Source organism: Sciurus vulgaris, assembly GCF_902686455.1.
Source record: "Sciurus vulgaris genome assembly, chromosome: 1".
In the NCBI taxonomy this organism is placed as follows: domain Eukaryota; kingdom Metazoa; phylum Chordata; class Mammalia; order Rodentia; family Sciuridae; genus Sciurus; species Sciurus vulgaris.
This window is the reverse complement of record NC_136461.1, coordinates 40,879,361-40,898,226: the sequence shown is the minus strand read 5'-3', so window position 1 is coordinate 40,898,226 and position 18,866 is coordinate 40,879,361. Positions and strand designations below refer to the sequence as shown.

Below are 18,866 nucleotides of genomic sequence, written 5' to 3'. Positions count from 1 at the left end.
CTCAAATCCTTCAGAATCCAAATATACTGAAAGAATGTCCAAGTGTACAGAATTCATCATCAACATTAAATGTATCTCCTGCTTTTCCAGTGAATACCTATCCTTTTCTCATCTTTTACTGAAATGCCTCTAATTGGGGATTGTGGAGCATTTTAGTGTCACAGATGGTACATTACTCTGCAAGCAAATACTTTAACACCAAAGAACTAAGGGACCCAGGTGTGGTGGTGCATTCCTGTACTCCCAGGGACTTCAGAGGATGTAGCTTAGGGGTAACATGCCCCTAGGTTCCATTCCCAGTACTGGAAAAAAAAAAAAAAAGAACTAGGGGACAAAACTTCTAAAAGGCCATTAGTAAGAAATATGATACCTCCTTCCTCTGGCAAGGATAATGTTGCATAGAATCTAGTCTCAGAAGGGAGGATAAGTGTATTAAGGATGAAGAAAAAGACGTATATGAATAAAAACCTGTATTTAGCCAATAAGATAGAGATATTTGTCCAAGAATTCAAAAACCAAAAGGAGGCAGAAAAAGAACATACACTAAAGTAAGAGAACAGGGAAAAGGAACATTATATCTAGGCTAGTAGCTCCCAAGAACTAGAGCTTGAGACCTCTTCTACAAGGCCCTAAATCCAGACTTGTAAAGTAACTTAATTCCATAGTGCCACTCACTGGAGTTACTCTAGCCTGAATAGGTTGGATAGGTTCCATGGGATTTTCTGATTCACACTTACTGAAACAAAATATTACTCTTCATTTATCTAACTCATGGGATTTCATAATTTCAGAGTTTTCAGGATATAGTGTTCAGTTGCTTCTCTTCCATTCCTACATAAAGATAATCTTGGGTGAAAAACATGTTTAAGACTCATTAAGGTTTAGTACTGACTTTTAAAGAGTGATGTAGAGAAAGGAAACTGATAGTTAAATGATGAAAAGTAATACTTTCACTTTTGCGGTTTTGCCTTAATAACTTAGAGCTTTCACATTTTTCCTTTCTGTAGTGAAAGTGAAGTTTAATAGAAACCACTAGAAAGCCAACAATTTGGCATCTTGATTCTACCACTTACTGCCTGCCTATATGAACTTGAGCAATTACTTAAGACTGCAGCCTCCGATTCCAAAACTGTAAAATGGGGATGTTAAATAGGGATAAGGAATGATACCTATCTTGTAGCGTTATTAAGAGCAAAATGAATTAAAGAACCCACTAGAATAAAAGCTCCTGAGAAACAATGAATGTCTTCATCATTATTGATTCTTGCTGGCTGGAAACATACATAGCAGGAACTCATTTTTTTTTAAATGAATGTGTAAATATGTTTCTATTTCTCTCAATAACATTAAACTCTTCTTCCATAATTTCATTTTTCCCCGTCTTATTTTCTAAAATCTTCAAGACATTTTGTCCTTTTAAGTGGTTTCTTCCCTCTCGCTGGCTATTAACTATACACCATTCAGAGAAATATCTTTGGAAGTAATTTCTTTCTCTGATACCACCCACCTTCCATCTCTAATGCTATGGGGGTAGCAAGGGTGGTCAGAAAACAAAATTCGAAAGAATTCGTCTACTTGCCCACCGCCATTGTTGCGAATTAACGACAGTGAAACCCCTCAACTCAGCCTTCCCAGGATATAACTTTCAAGGGTACACCGCACTATGCCTTCTACCTCTCAGCTAAGGAGAGAACGGCGCGAAGGAAATCCTCTCTTCTCAAAAGTTAAGGCGTGGGTTACGCTCGTCTCCCGCTGAAAAGTGAGGTGCATACCTTGAATAACACACCCAACCAGGACAGACAGAAGGAATTCTGGACGCCCTGGTTTGCCCGAGGGTCACCTCTGGACCTGACCAGGTTCATCTGGCTACCGCTGCAAGGAAGCAGAGTTCTCCATTCCCCGGAGGGAAGCTAAGGGGTGCGGCCGTCTACAGGGCCTGGGGGTACTGTGTTAAGTACATGACAACATAGGGAGGCGGCACAGACCGCACGGCTGGACCCTCTAAATAATAACTACGACCAGCCTTACCCGCTCACAACCGCTTGGGACACGACCACCTGCTTAAAACCAGACCCCCCCAAAAAAACGTGGCTCGCCCCCAACCCATAAATCAGACAGCTAGGGCCTGCTTATTGGCTGCAACCACATCTCCTTCACCCTCATTGGCTATCCAGGACGCAAAACCCTCCCCCACAAGGGAACCCTCTCGTACGGCGGCACCCCCAGCCTAGCAACCTCAACCCGGCTACCCAAAGTCCCGGTGCCCCACCTCCACCCAGGAAGCAAGGTCCCCGAGGCGCTCGGAGCTTTGTCTGCCGAGGACTCACCGTGTAGTAGGACAACAGCCCCGCGTTGTAGTCCAGCACGAACCAACGGTACTGCCAGCCCTTCATCACGTTAGTCCATTTGCTCAGCGGCCCTTCCACGATGGACGCCATCTTGGGAGCCGCCAATGACAACAAACGGCCTGACGTCACTCGCCTATATGGCATTCAGCTTGCGGGGGCGGGGCCTCCGCTGGCCTAGGCGGGGCCGGGGCGGGGCCGGGCGGGGCTGGGGCGGGGCCAGCGACGGCTCCTGTAGGTGGGCCCACGGACCCCAGCCCCCAGCAATCACTGTCAATCGCATTCTCAGGGCGACTATTGTGTGCAGGGCTCAGTGCCAGGCAGCAAGAATGCAACCGTGAATACTGCTGTTAGGATTATTTGTTCACCTAAGGAATAAAAAATAATAAGCCCCGATGATACTGTAAGACTTCGCATCTGACATTTTAAGCATTTTTTTCCACAAATCCCATTCATTTAATAAACATTTATTGTTTCCCCCCGCCCCACTTCTAAGAAGACTTTTATTATCTTTGCACTAGGCTTTCTTGTGGGCTTTGAGTATATACCAGAACCTTCATGTAGGGTGGGGAAGGCGGGAACAGACAATAAAAAATAGTAAATAATATATTGAAAATTGGTAAGTGCCCTGGAAAATAATTAAGCCAGGAAAGAAGTAAAGTTGGTGTTGCCTTTTTAGATTCTTAAACAGGGAAGGCCTGAAAGAGAAGGTAACTTTTGACCAAAGCAAAGAAAGTGAAGGAGGAGGGAACCTGGGGAAAGAGACTTTCAAGCTGAAGGAACTGTAAGGGCAAAGACAGATGTTAGGAATGCAAGAAGCTCAGTGTTACAGTAACAGTAAGCCAGATAGAAAGTGGTAGGACGATAGGCTAGAGAAGTAAGGGTAGATCACTTGCAGCCTAGGAGGGCAATATATGTACTTATGGACCGCATACTATATCCAGGCACGGTCGGAGTTCCCGAGAATGCAACAGTGAATGAGAGCTCTTTAAGAGATCACATTCTGTAGCTGGATGTGTTGATACAGGCCTGTAATCCTAGCAGTTTGGAAGGCTGAAGCAGGAGAATCACAAGCTCGAGGTCAGGCTCAGCAATTTAGATTAGGTCCTAAGCAACTTAGGGAGACTATCTCAAAATAAAAAGAGCTTTCTTTCCTTGCCGATAACGCTTCCGCAAACATGGTGAACATTCTTAAGACCCACCAGACATTCTGTATGAAGTGTGGCAAACACTAACCCCATAAAGTCGACACAATACAAGAAGGACAAGGATTCTCTGTATGCACCGGGAAAACGGCGTATGACAGGAAACAAGTGGCTATGGTCGGCAGACTAAGCCTATTTTCAGGAAAAAAGCTAAAACTACAAAGAAGATTGTGCTGAGGCTTGAGTGCGTTGAGCCTAGCTGCAGATCTAAAAGAATGTTGGCTATTAAGAGATGCAAGCATTTTGAACTGTGAGGAGACAAGAAGAGAAAGGACCAATTGATCCAGTTCTAAGCTTCATTGTTTTGTTATGAAGATAATAAAATGTTGAGGTTATCTTCACTTAATAAATAAATAAATAAATAAAAATAAAAAGGGCTGGGGATGTGGCTCAGGGTTAAGCACCCCTGGGTTCAACCCCTGTACCAAAAAAAAAAAAAAAGTATATTCTGTGATGGAAATAAACACTAAACAAGAAAATAATTCAATTCTGACACTTTTGTATGTTCATTTTTTGAGACAGGTTCTTGCTAAATTGTCTAGGCTGGCCTTCAACTCACAATCTTCTTGCCATAGCCTCCAACTTGTTGGGGTTACCAGAGCAGGATATATGGATAAACCCTTGCCAGAGAACTTAATAAACTGATGAAAAAGAAAGTCAGTTGGTGGGTACTTTATTCTAGATGGTCAAGTCAGGCCTGTCAGGAAGTGGCATCTAAACAGATGTCCAAGGATATGAAAAACCCAGCCCCACAAATACCAATGGAAAGAACTAGAAAGGGAACTGAGAAGTGAGGCATTATCTAGAAGAGGAGGGGAGGTTAAGAGAGGGGTTCCTTTGTTTTCTTGTGTTTCTGTCTTGAGTGAAAGTACTAGACAGTGCTATTTTGCTGATTTCTAGAGGAGGGAAATACTGGGGACATCCTAGAGAAAGGAGAGAATAGCAGTAGTAGAGCTCTTGGTAAGGTTAAGCCCCCAAGCCCAGTGAAAGAGTTGATCTTTGATAGGAGCAGAGCTATTTCATCTGTAGTAATAAGAGGGAGAGCAGAGAAAGATGTCAGTGGGGTCTGGAGTTAGATGATAGGGAAATAAATAAACTTCTTTATTCTTTTTCTTTTCTTCTTTTTTTTTTTTTTTTTTTTTTTTTTTTCAGTGCTGGGCAAGCACCCTACGAACTGAGCTATATTCCCAGCCCACGAATAAGCTTCTTAATGTTTAATAAAGATTGTGGACTCTAAGCAGGGTGCAGTGACACATGCCTGTAATCCAGCAATTCCAGAGCCTAAGGAAGAGGATCAGAGAATTGCAAGTTTGACTCTAGTCTTTGCTTTTTTTTTTGTTTTTGTTTTTGTTTTTGTTTTTGGTTCTATACTGGGAATTGAACTCAGGGATGCTTTAGCACTGAGCTACGTCCCCTAGTCCTTTTATTATTTTTATTATTATTATTATTATTATTATTATTTTAGTTTAGATGGACGCAATACTTTATTTTTATGTGGTGCTGAGAATCAAACCCAGTGCCTCATATGTGCTAGGCAAGCACTCCACCACTGAACCACAACCCCAGCCCTTCCCTCAGTCCTTTTTATTTTTTATTTTAAGACAGGGTCTCACTAAGTTGTGGAGACAGGGACATAACTCAGTGGTAAAGTTTCCCTGGGTTCAATTCCCAGTAACACAAAAAAAGAAAAAATACAGTATATTCCTACTTATTTTAAAAAAAAGAAAAGTAAGTGTAAAACAGCCTCAGCAGTTCCTTTAGAAGATATTCCAGAAGACAAAGCTATCAGAGGAGATGACATTTCCATATGTGTTATCATTTCAGTGAGACAAGACATGGAGGTGGAAAGCAGTAATATTGGTAATCCCGATCCTGTGTGAGCCTAGGCTAATTGTATTTGTGTCTCCATTTTTTAAAAATAATTTAACTTTTATTTTATTTATTTTTATGTGCTGCTCAGGATTGAACCCAGGGCCTCACCTATGCTAGGCAAGTAGTCTACAACTGACCTATAACCCAAGCCCCCTGTGAATTCTTTTTTTTTTTTTTTTTTTTTTTTTTTTTGGTACTAGGGATTGAACCCAGAAGTGCTCTACTACTGAGCTATAGCACTAGCATTTTTATTTTTTTTTTTTATTTTGAGACAGGATCTCACTAAGTTGCTAAGACTTGCCTTGAATTTGAAATCCTCCTGCCTCAACCTCCAAAAAGATTACAGGTATATGCCACAATACACAGCTTGTGACTTCATTTTTAATGAAAAAGTTTTTTAAAGTAAAAATTATATATGTTTGTGTGTGTGTGTGTGTGTGTGTGTGTGTGTGTGTGTGTGTGTTAAAGGGCTGGGGACTTCCAGGAAACTGAGGTAGTATGAAGGTCCCCTTTGAAACCCCCATTGTTGTGATCAAATCAGAAAGATTTCAAACATGTCACTCAGAGTAACGGGCATGAGTTTTTAGAAGGGATAGGAAAGGAGAAAAGGGGACACTCTCAAGGGTTAGGGTCCTCTCAGAGAGGAGGACAGCATTCCTCTCCTGCACTCCAGTTTTATTGGGAGTCTCAGGGAATTTTCCAGAGCGTCCACCTCTTGACTTTTTTTTTAGCGCGGTGGGGAACCCCTGGATTAAACTCAGGGGTGCTTAACCACTGAAGTACATATCCAGTCCTTCTTTTATATTTCATTTTAGAGACAAGGTCTTGCTAAGTTGCTTAGGGCCTCACTAAGTTGCTGAGGCTGGCTTTGAACTTGCAATCCTCCTGCCTCAGCCTCCTGAGTCACTAGGATTACAGGCATGCACACACCTGGCTCCACCTCTTGACTTTCGACTGACAGCAGGGTGACATCAGACTTTCAAGTCCCCCCTACCATTACAACTCAGGTAACTGGCCCATGTTGACCAGTTCTAATTGGAGCCCATCCTTACAGATTTTATGGTTAGGGGGAATTAGCCTTATCTCCTTGAGTTTCAGGATCGTCTGTGTAAGGGTCACAAAAGTACACCCCTCCTTGCCCCTGCTCAAGGTAACTTGTGCTCTTCTTATCAGCATTTTGGGGCCTGTATTTCTTCTACAGATAACAAGTAATTTGCTAAGGAATGTAGCATCCTGTGGACTTCAGTCAAGCAGACCAGCAGGTAAATTGCTTTTCAGAGGTGAAAATGCAGGGGTCAGCACAATAGGCCCAGTTTATAGAATGATTCCCTTAACCTCATGTTTCCACTGCTCACATCTGTCTGTCCCCTACCATATGTATGTTTATATGTACGTTTTTAAAATAGACTATGCTGTATAACCTAGGTGCACAGTAAGTTATACCATCTAGGTTTGTGTAAATATACTCTCTGATGTTTGGACAATGACAAAATAGCCTAAAGATGCACTGCTCAGATAGTATCTTTGTTGTTAAAGGCTGCATGATTGACTGTACCTGGGTTTGCATCCCCATATCCAAGACTTAGTAGCTACATGAATTTGGACAAGTTTTCTAACTTCTCTGTGTCTCAGTTTCCCCTCAGATTTACATCTTTAAAATGCAAATAACAATAGTAACTGCCTTCAAACTGACTGCTAGGAAGATTAAATGAACTCACAAGGGTAAAAAGCTTATACGATGCCTGGTAGAGAACAAGCCCTAGATAACCAAAGGCACAAAACATTCATGCAACTTAGTATAATATAAAGCCAGCCTCTTTCCTTTCAGATTTATTTTTCTCATTAATTCCACCACTTGTTTACTCTGTACCAGGGACTACACCAGAAGTATTAAATAGTTTATCACATTTAATCTTTGCTATACTCCTTGAAGTCAGTCTCCTTTTTTTTTTTTTTTTTTTTTTTTAAATACTGAGGCTTGAACCCATAGGTGCTTTACCACTCAGTTACATCCCCAGCCTTTTCTTTAATTTTTTATTTGGAAACAGCGTCTCACTAAATTACTGAGACTGGACTGGCACTTGATGTCCTCCTGACTCCTGAGTTGCTGGGATTATAGGTGTGTACCACCATGCCTAGAAGTTTCAACATCTAATAAATAAGGGACCTAAGATTCAAAGAAATTAACCCACTTGCCTAGCTACCTAGTTAGTTTTCAGTGACATGTATCTGAGTCCATCGAAACATATCTGACCTTTCACTATGCTGCGTGGCCTCCCCCAAAACATATTCAACATTTCTCATGAAAACTGATATTCCAGCTTTATTGTTTCTCCACCGTCATGGTGCATGCACTTGACTGTGTTCTTTGCCACAGGGCTTTGAGGATGGAGCAATTCCTGGTCAAGAAACAAAAGCAAAAGTCATTCCATTTACCAATGGATTAGGATAAAAACTGGTAATAAAATCAGATACAACTCCAAGAGGATACATGGGAGGAAATCAACCTGGATCTATAGCAAATTGCACATGAGATGGCACACATATTTATACTGTATCAAGGTCATGGTCATCTTACCATATCAAGCTGAAAATGACACTACTGTCTGGACAGTTAGAATATTTAACCAGGAATCTGATCTTTCTTTAGCTATGACAGTGCTATAGTACTGGGTTAGTTGGTTCAGTACTAAATACATGAAACCTTTGAACTAAAAAAAAAAATTGATGTTCCAAAAACTAATCAACAAAAACCCTCCTGTTGATGTTTTTGAAGTAACCAAAGTGTGATGATCTTGAAATATCATGATTCAGTTTAAATTAAAGATTTACATAGTGTTAATTACCATTACTATTACTCTCTTAGCCTCTAAGAGCAGAAATCAGGTCTTACTATCTGCATCCCTAGAAACCAGCCCAGTGCCTAGCACACAGAAGGTGCTTAATATTATTGTTTGATTTGAATTATGTGCTCCATTGAAACTTGCCTAAGTTTCAAGGACTTTGCTAAGCACTATCATCTATATTTTCTCCTTCAATCCCCATCATAATCCTTCAATATTTATATTATTACATCCATTTTACAGATGAGATTGCTGGAATACAAAGTTATGCTAGGCACAGTGATACACACCTGTAATCCTAAAGACTCAGGAATTTCAGGCAGGAGGATCACAAATTTGAGGTCAACTTCAGCAATTTAGCGAGACCCTGTCTCAAAAATCTATAGATTAAAAAAGGACTGGGGATAGAACTCAGTAGTAAAGCACCCTTGTGTCCACAAAAACAACAACAACAACAAAAAGTTATCAAGTAGCTTGCCCAAATTCACACAACTAGTGAACAACAGAATCAGAATTAGAATCTAGGTTTTCTACCCCAGATTCATTTCACCCCAGCTGCAAGCTGAATTTGCATTGTCTATGTGTAAATAAATGTCTTTAACATGATATAGACAGCATTACCTACTTCTAAGTCAGTTTTGACACCAGGCATCAACAGACTGTTTCAAATGTCACAACATCAGTCATCAGGAAGAGTTAGGAGCAAGGGCAGTTCTTAACTCCTAAGATCATGTCCATTTCCACAGCACTTCGTCTACATTTTACACAGTGTCAAACAACATGCTTTAGATCATCTGCTAAAATTAAACCTGGTAGAAACACATTGGCTGTCATTCCTACATTCCTCAGTGACTGTCCTTGCATGGAATGAAGTGGCAGCTGAAGTAAGTGGAAAAAGACTAGACTCAGAGCCAAGAGGTGGAGATGGTGTTAACTATTAACATCATAAACTTATCAAGGACAGGATTTGGGACTAATTCATCCTGCCACTTAGAATATCAATAAATGTTAAAGGCATGATTTTTCTTTCTTTTTTTGGTTCTGGGAATGGAGTCCAAGGCCTGGTGCATACTAGACACACATTCTACCCCTGAGCTATACTCCCAACCAAAGATTATCCTGGCAGAAAACCGATGACAGAGGGGTAAGGTTGGAGACAAGAAGACAAAGAGACTTTTATAAAACCAAGCAAGCAATCAAAAGGGTCTAAGCTTGGACAACGAGAACAGGGATCAATAATGGGAAAGATAACTGTACCGTACATTTATTCAGAAACATTTTAGAGATAAGATTTTAAAACTATCCTAGCACTTTGGCACATGCCTATAATCCCAGGGATTTTGGAGACTGAGGCAAGAGGACTGCAAGTTTGAGGCCAGCCTCAGGAACTCAGTGAGACCCTCAGCAACTTAGCAAGACTTTGTCTTGAAAATAAAAAGTAAAAGAACTCGGAGTGTAAAACACCCCTGGGTTAAATTCCCAGTATTTAAAAAAAAAAAAAAAAAAAAAAAAAAAAAAAAAAAAAACTGAGGACTGGGATTGTGGTTCAGAAGCAGAGCGCTTGCTTAGCACATGCGAGGCACTAGGTTCGATTCTCAGCACCACATAAAGATAAATAAAATAAATGTTGCAACTAAAAGATATTTTTTTTAAATTTGAAAACTCACTAAGTAATGGAATTAAATAAGAAGGTTATAAATGAAGAGTCAGAGATAATACCAAGGTTTCTAACTTGTATAACTGGATAATTGTTTAGATAACCAAGTTTGTTAGGTTGGGTTTTTTTTTGTTGTTGTTGCTATTGTTGTTTTGGGGAGAGTTGGTACTAGGGATTGAACCTGGGGATACTTTACCATAGTTAATCCCCCGTCCTTTTTATTTTTTATTTTATTTGGTTTCACTAAGTTGCTGAGCACCCAGGGGTGCTCAATCACTGAGCTACATATTCAACCCTTTTTGTTTTTTATTGTGAAACAGGTTATTGCTAAATTGCTGAGGTTGGCCTCAAACTTGCAATCCTCCTACCTCCACTTCCTGAATTGCTGGAATTAAAGGAGTGTGCCACCATGCCTGGTTTGTTGCTGTGTTTTGGTTTTTGTTTTTTAGTTTCTAGTAAAACTGATTTCCATCCAACTTTTCTACAGCTGGGAGTGTAGGTGAAAATTATTTCATAATGCATTCTGTTGGTGGTGGTTTGTTGCCTTCTCTTCCTAACTTCCCACCAACTGCTTTTTGTTATTGTTGTTATTGTCATCTTGTTTAATTGGCATTTGTTGGCCAAGAAATAAAACAATATTTCCAGAATTCTGCCTTCTTAAGGGAAAACATAGAAACCTAAAAAAGTTTGATTATCCTTTATTGGGTGGTTAGGTAAAGAGGAAACAGATAATGATTAAATTTGAAAAAAGGAAAACAAGACATAGCCTATTTTGTCTACAAACAGCATGTTCTGGTTCTTTCCCACCCAATCCTCTAGCATGAGAGAGAGAGAGAGAGAGAGAGAGAGAGAGAGAGAGGAGAGAGAGATCAAGTTTAGGAAAATGAGGCAAAAAGGAGCTGGGAAAGGGAGAAAAAATATATTTGAGGAGATCTAGACTCTACCAGTGTTCTAAGGAAAGCAAAGAAAAGGAACTGGTCTTTTGCCCTTGCCTTCTAACATCCCCTCGGAGAACCACATTCCAAGCTACCCTGGACTAAACATCCTCCTTCAGATTGGATTCACAAATGTCCTCCTTCAGCTGGAATTGACCATTCCTTCATGCCCCACCTGTACCCTGAACAAACTTTTAAAAGAATCTGGGATTCCTTCTTGCATCTACTTGCTCAGGGTCTGAAAGACCACTCCCTTGACTTGGTTGCTTTGAGGACTCCATGTGCATCCTCAAGATTAGCATAGGGGCCCTATGAAACAGGGAAGCAGCAGGCAGTCTGCTTAGCAGCAGCAGACACTCCAAATAAAGGGCAAGGTGAGACTAGGGAAACTGGTTTCCTGAAGATAGTTTTGTTTTGTTTTGGTGCTGGGAGTTGGTGCTTTATCACTGAGCCACATCCCCAGCCCTTCATATTTTTCATTTTGAGACAAAGTCTCACTAAGTTGCTGAGGTTGTCCTCCAACTTGCAACCCTCCTACCTCAGCCTACTGAGTCACTGAGAATACAGCATGCACTACCAGGATCATCTTGAAAACACAGTCTTTATTTATACTTTATATTTATTTGGATTGGCTTAGAGGAGCTAATAAAGACGAGTGGGTTAAATCTCCCAAGCAACCTTCCTCTTTAAATCTTGGTCAAATAAAAAGTCATTTCCTAGACTTCTCCTCCTTGATGTCAGTGACTTCTTTACTTTTATATTCCCAAGGAAAAAGCACTACCTGGGACATAGCAGGAGGTTTGTGAAACTGATCTGAACTGAACTCCTCTCCTCTTTCCCATTGTTCCTTCTTCCTGTAATATCCTTCCCCTCATTTTCTGCCTGGGGAAACTATGATTATTCAAGTTCCAATACAAATGTCATTTCCTCTTTGAGGCTTTCTGGGCCCATACCCAGAGAGAACTAATCTTACCTTTGCTCTGTTCCACAGCAAATTACAAACAAAACCAATAATGATCATTTCACAACATCCTTTTTTTTTTTTTTTTTTTTTTTGTGGTGCTGGGAATCGAACCCATGGCCTTATGCTTGCAAGGCAAGCACTTTACCAACTGAGCTATCTCCCCAGCCCCATTCTTTCTTTTTTTTTTTTTTTTTTTTTTTGGGGGGGGCGGTGGGGGAGATTACTGGGGATGGAACCCAGGGCCTCATACATGCTAGGCAAGTAAGTGCTCTACCACTGAGCTAGACTGACTCCCAGCCCCATATAACATGAGTTCACACACAATGTACTGTGACAAGAATATACAACATTGTCAGATTTTTTTTTGTTTGTTTTATTTTGACTTTGGGGCTGGGAATTGAACCCAGTTCCCCTCACATGCTAGGCAAGGGCTGCTAGGACTGAGCTAGACTCCCAACCCCTAGATACGTATGTTTTAGATGAGCAATTCTATCCACTGTGACCTGTATGGATACCATGCTGGCATCAGGAAGACCAGAGCATGTAAGAGATGATGAGGCCTAAATGAAAGCAGGAACACAGGGACTGGGGTTGTAGCTTGGTAGACTGCTTGCCTAGCACGTGTGAGGCACTCAGTTTGATCCTCAGCACCACATAAAAATACATAAAGGTATAATTTCCATCTACAACTATTTTTTTTTAGTTAAAAAAAAAAAACAAGAAAGCAGGAATGTAGGTGATAGAAAGAAAAAGGGAAGAAAAGAGAAGTGTTCAAGGGCTGAGGAAAAGGCAAGAATCATGTGGGCTGCATTCTAGACTGGGAACATAGGAAAAGGAATGGAGTTACAAGGACCCTGATAAAGGTAATGATGAACATGTTGAATTTGAAGTGTGTGGAACATCTAGATGGAAATAGATGATGAAAAGGCAGGTGGATGGACTAATTTGGAGTTCAGGAAAGAAGCTAGAACTAGAATCACAAACTTGAGAGTTTTAATCCATAGGTGGTATCTGAAGGCACAGAGATTATTAAGGAAATGTGGACAGAGGATATGGTTCAGGATAAAACCCTAGAAGGCAGCAGCATGTAAAGAAGAAAAGATGAGGAGGTAAGGGTGGGAAAGTACAAACTATTAGAAAGGAAAAAAATGAGAGAATTTGGGGGGAGTCGATGTCTAGAAAAAAATGCTTCAAGGCCTAATGCAAGAAATTAAAATGACTCCTTCTTCGTGAACTGTTTCTTTATGAATTAGAATGTCATTAACAGCTTATCGTGGTGGCACATGCCTGTAATCCCATCAAGTCAGGAGGCTGAAGCAGGAGAATCCCAAGTTTGAGTCCAGCCTCAGCAACTTAGCATAACCCTCAGCAACTTTTCAAGACTCTGTCTTGAAATTTGAAAATAAAGTAAAATAAATATAAAGGACTGGGGACATAGCTCTGTAGTAAAGTGCCCTTGGGTTCAATCCCCAATACCAAAAAAAAAAGAAGGAGAAGGAGAAGGAGGAGGAGGAAGAGGAGGAAGAGGAAGAGAAGGAGGAGGAGGAGGTTATTAACAGGTAGGAAAAGAATAGCAAGGGGAAGGAGAGAAGGGGTAGATCTAGGTAGTGAACTTTAAGATGAGGAAGTATAAAAAGCAAGAGGGAAGGGTTCTGTGAAATGAAAAGGGATTTCAAAGTATCAGTGAAGAGCCAGCTGAGTGTAAAGATACCAACAATTAGTTGCACTAGCTTATTCGGTTGTGGACTTTTTTTATATCAGGGATTCTCAGCATTTCGGGGTTTCTCAGCAACTATAGAAACAGAGAAGGCACATAATTGAATTTACCCAAGTTTGCGGGGATTTATAGGGTAGGTATGACAGAAAGACTGGGAAGCCAGGCTGGTTTTGACAGAAAAGGAGGACAGATTAGGAGAAAGAATTTATTTACTTATTTGATTCATTGTACACAAATGGACTACAATTTTTCATTTCTGTGGTTGTACACGATGTAGAGTCACACCATTCATGTAATCATACATGTACTTAGGGTAAGGATGTTTGTCTCATTCCACCATCTTTCCTTCCCCCACCCCCCTCCCCTCCCCTCATTTCCCTCTACGCAATTCAAAGTTCCTCCATTCTTCCCTTACCAACCACCCCCATTATGTATCAGCATCCACTTATCAGAGAAACCATCTGGTATTTGGTTTTTGGGGATTGGCTTATTTCACTTAGCATGATATTCTTTAACTCCATCCATTTACCTGCAAATGCCATAGTTTTATTCTTCTATATGGTTAATATTTCATTATGTATATGTACCACAGTTTCTTTATCCATTCATCTATTGAAGGGCTTCTAGGTTGGTTCCATAATCCAGCTATTGTCAGTTGAGCTGCTATAAACATTAGTGTGGCTGCATCACTGTAGTATGCTGATTTTAAGTCTTTTGCGTATAAACGGAGGAGAGGGATAGCTGGGTCAAATGGTGGGTCCTTTCCAAGTTTTCTGAGGAATCTCTATACTGCTTTCCAGAGTAGCTGTGCCAATATGCAATTGCACCAATGTATGAGTGTACGTTTTTCCCCACATCCTCACCAACACCTATTGTTGCTTGTATTCTTGATCATTGCATTCTGACTGGAGTGAGATGATATCTTAGAGTAATTTTGACTTGCATTTCTCTAATTACTAGAGATGTTGAACAAGGAGAAAGAATTTAAGCCACTGGATTGGATCTCTTGTGAAGTTTAAGAGAAGACTGGTTGAAGTAAGAGAGGCAGGAAGCTAGGGAGTTGCAGTCAGAGGAAAGAGAACGTTTCCAATTTCAGAGTTGGAAGTTACAGGTGATAGAAGGTTGAGAGAAAAGCCAACCTTCTCTCTGAAGTGTAGGAAGAGATATAGATTACAAGATACTCAGAAGTCAAGGAATGGTGAGGCCACCATGCTGGATACTTTGTTTACACTGAAGTTGAAATTGCCTGTATGATAGTAGGGCTTGATGTTGTCAGGACAGCTGCCGGACAGATGCTATAACCTCAATAAAGCAAGTGGCCAAATGACAAAAGTAGAATCTTGTGTGATTCTCAAATTTTCCCAGGGACCTAATCAGAAGGCTTAAGAAGCTAGATTGAGACAAGTGGTGTGGTATATGCCTGTAATTCCAGTGACTCAGGAGTTAAGACAGGAAGATCCTAAGTTCGAGGCCAGCCTTAGCAACTGAGAACCTAAGTAACTTAGTGAGACCTTGTTTCAAAATTAAAAATAAAAAAGGGCTGGGGATGTAGCTCTGTGGTAGAGTGCATGCCTAGTATGTGTGAGACCCTGGGTTTAATCCCCAGCATCATAAACACACACAAAGTTTGAGATATAATAATGAAAATTTTGATACGAAATTGAATATGTTGATTAATAGACATAAAGTTGTGTATATGGTAAGATTCCAGTTTTATTAAAAATTTATTTATCTACCTGGAAGACTGTAAGGATATACAGGAAAACATCTGTATTCAGTATATAGGATTATAGTTGATTTTATTTTTCTTTTTTTTTTTTAATTTTATTGTAAACAAATGGGATACATGTTGCTTCTCTGTTTGTACATGGCGTAAAGGCATACCATTTGTGTAATCATAAATTTACATAGAGTAATGTTGTTTGATTCATTGTTATTTTTTCCCTTCCCCCCACCCCTCCCACCCCTCTTTTCCCTCTATACAGTGCTTCCTTCCTCCATACTTGCCCCCCTCCCTATTTTTCTTTACACTTTTTAATGTTTTCCAAATTTTCTACAAATAAAAGGCATTGTATTTATGAGAAAGGAAATGCCATTTTGTGAAAGAATTTCTAAAAAGAGTGGAATTTAAAAATGCCATCAGGCAGTTATGTCAGCTCTGAATTTGTGAAGCATTTGCCATTTATAAACATGTCTATCTCCTCAAGGAGCTGAAATACACATATGTCAAAGTTCAAACTGATGCTCAAACTATCATTATAGTGATATCTTGTCAGATTGCACCAGCTTCCGTCTCAACCAGGAGCCCTACAGAATTCTTATGTCCTCTGCTCATTCTACACCATCCATGTCCCCACAACTTGAAGACAAATGGAGTACAGTGGCACACACCTGTAATCTCAGCTACTTGGGAGGCAGGAAGATTACAAGCAAATTCAAGGTCAACCTTGGCAACTTAGCAAAACTGTCTCAAAATAAAAAAGGGCTGGGGCTAAATGGTGAAACATCCCTGTAACAACAACAACAACAACAAAAATCTCCCCCACACAAACTAACTTGAAGATAAATCACTAGTGATGAATTTGCAAATGTATTCATTTGTTCCTTTTTTTTTTTTTTTTTTTTTAGTGGTACTGGGGATTGAACTCAGGGATGTTTTACTACTGAGAAACATCCCTAGCCCATTTTAGCATGTGCCACTATGCCCAGTACCTTTCGTATTTCTAAAGAAAAGACAAAATTCAGTTCCTTATTTTCCAGTATTTTTTATGTCTTTCCTCTCTTCACTTCCAATTATGATGCTACATTGGTGTCATTGTTGATCTCTGTAACATTTTTGCTACTTCTACCCCTTTGTGTTGAATCTTTTTCTTCTTGCAAGTTTGTCCAGAAAATACCTACTCATCTTTTAGGATTCTGTTAAAGTTTCCATTACCTCCTCTATGAAGATTTTCTTAATGTTTGCCCCAACTAGTTAAAAATCACTATTCCCTCATTTGAATGACCACTGTAGCATTTGTAACATTTTCATGCATTTATTGGTTTACATGTGTGTCTTTATCATCAGATTATAAAGGACAGGGAAATAATCTTATTCATCTCAGTATCCCAAGTACCTAACATAGAAGTTGACATTTTCTATAAATGTCAGATTGTAAATATTTTGACTTCGTGGACCAAATGTTTTCTATCCTAACTACTCAATGTGGCCCAGTAAGACAAAAGCATAAATGAATGGGCATGGCTGTTTCAACAAAACTTTACTTAAAAAACAAGAGACAGGCCGGATTTGTTTACTGATCCCTGATCATAGTGATCATAGTTTGTTAATCTGTGACCTAGCATTTGATGAACTTGCAATGAATTTTTTTTTTTTTAGCCTAGTGGAAAATGAAGTGGTACAGGCAGTATTTGCATCCCTTTACATTCTGTCGCAGATGCTGTTGGTTTCCTGTTCATATTTTCTTGGCATTCACTTCCACATGCTGAAGGCTACTTACAGGAAACACCTGCATTTCTTTGCCTAAGTTTAGTTTTGTTGTGTTTTTCCCTTTTTCTCTCTGGCCAGGAAACATGCTCAGCCTGTACACAGAGCAAGCTGGAAGTTTCAAAGATTTAATGTCACCAGAACCAATGATAAATGGGAATTGGTGGATAAGACCCCAGCTTCCTCACCACTCCACTAGGATATCCTGCATGTGTTCTACACTGTCTCCCAGAGTTTCCCCATCTCACTGAGGTCCAGCTGGCCACTACAATAACCAGGTTGGTAATGGATGCATTTTTGGCTTCTTTCACTTCCTTATCTCACTATCTTACTCTCACCCATGTTTACTGACATCACATCCTAAATAAGTTACTTGTACTCCAACTAAACCAAGAGACATACTTTCTACTACATCACAGGGCTTAGGCAGAAGATCCCTGTTAAAATGCTTTTATTGTTGGGAAAAAAAGTAACATATAAATTATTGGCATCCCTAAAACATTGGCAAGAATAACCCAGTAACTATGAAAAAAAAAAAAAAAAAACTCCAGTTTTTTATAATTTTATTTATTATTTGCTTATTTTTTTATGTGGTGCTGAGGATCAAACCCAGTGCCTCCCACGTGCTAGGGGAGTACACTACCATGCAGCCACAACCCCAGCCCACTTCCCCAGTTTTTTTTTAAAGAGGATTTTTAGAGACTAGAACATAAAAATAGGCTTTGCCATAAACCAGCTGTGTCACTTTGGGCAAATCACTTAACCTTTCTGAGACTTTGTTCCCCTTTCAGAAAAGAGAGGCAATATTACTTCACTGAATTTTTCTGAGGATGGAATAAAATAAGGAACATTAAAAATGTTCCTCCGAGTCCCCTAACTAAAACTCCAAGATGTTTTCTCTTTAAATCTAAAAATATATTTCTTAGCCCCCCATTCTTTTTGGCCACAGTTAATTTACTTTTTTGTATCTGTTTACAATATTGTTATTCACAATACTGATTTGTTCATATTTTTTCACCTGCCTATAGCTTATTTTCTTATTTATGTTGCTTGTTTCAAAGAGCAGGGCCTTTATCTTGTACTTATTTATAGCTAAATGAAATTGTATATTTGAAATGTTTTGTAAACTGCCAATAGTTTTGTTATTACTCACCTCATTCCATCAACATATTTTTATCACTCACTGTGTGCCCGTCAATTATGCCAGGCATTAAGACTAAAGAAAGAAGCAATATTTGTTCTATGATTCAAGAACTTAGATTATGGCAAGGAAGCTGAGGTGGGAAGATCTCAAATTCAAGGCCCTTCTGGACAATTTAGCCAGACTCTGTCTCACAGAAAATTTTTAAGAAAAGGGCTGTGGATATAGCTTAGTGGTAGAGTACTTGCCTAGGATGTGAAAAGCCCTGAGTTTGATACCCAGTACTACATACACACACAAAAAAGAGTTTAGATTATGAAGGTATATAAATAAGTTACCATACAGTGAGATGTGTTAGGGGAGGGACATGATGGAAGGGTTTTGACAGCTTCGGGAATGGAACACTGAGTTGCCTGAAGGAGACACTGAGGTAGTTCTGGGTTCCAATTCTATCCCTACCTTTTACAGGAGGACCATGACCAAGATACATGACCTTTTAGACAGCAAATTTTTAAAATATATTTTTTAGTTGTAGATGGACACAATACCTTCATTTTATTTATTTATTTTTACGTGGTGCTGAGGATTGAACCCAGTACCTCACATGTGCTAGGCAAGTGCTCTACCACTGAGCTACAGCCCCAGCCCTAGACAGCAGATTCTTGACCTAGGAATTTAGGATAAAGAATTCCTTCTGCCA

At 39.8% G+C, this 18,866-nt stretch overlaps 1 protein-coding gene and 1 pseudogene across 15 annotated transcripts in view; one reads left to right on the top strand and one right to left on the bottom strand.

Moving 5' to 3' along the window:
• OSBPL9 (oxysterol binding protein like 9) overlaps nt 1–2,492 on the bottom strand; it is a gene marked incomplete at its 5' end in the record, with an annotated part of 149,489 nt that extends 146,997 nt beyond the window's left edge. For 12 of the 14 annotated variants that reach the window (XR_013766296.1, XR_013766297.1, XR_013766298.1 and 9 more), the window contains one exon: nt 2,328–2,477. Coding sequence is in view for 4 of the 14 variants with exons in the window: in XM_079154409.1 (XP_079010535.1) it covers nt 2,328–2,438 (111 nt within the window). Of the gene's footprint in view, nt 1–2,327 lie in introns of all 14 variants that reach the window. The other 2 variants (XM_079154410.1, XM_079154412.1) reach the window with 1 other exon arrangement.
• Nucleotides 2,493–3,502: 1,010 nt separating this feature from the next.
• LOC306658236 (large ribosomal subunit protein eL42-like) lies at nt 3,503–3,843 on the top strand (annotated as a pseudogene). Its single transcript has one exon. The product of its transcript is annotated as a large ribosomal subunit protein eL42-like (transcript).
• The last annotated feature ends 15,023 nt before the right edge of the window (nt 3,844–18,866 follow it).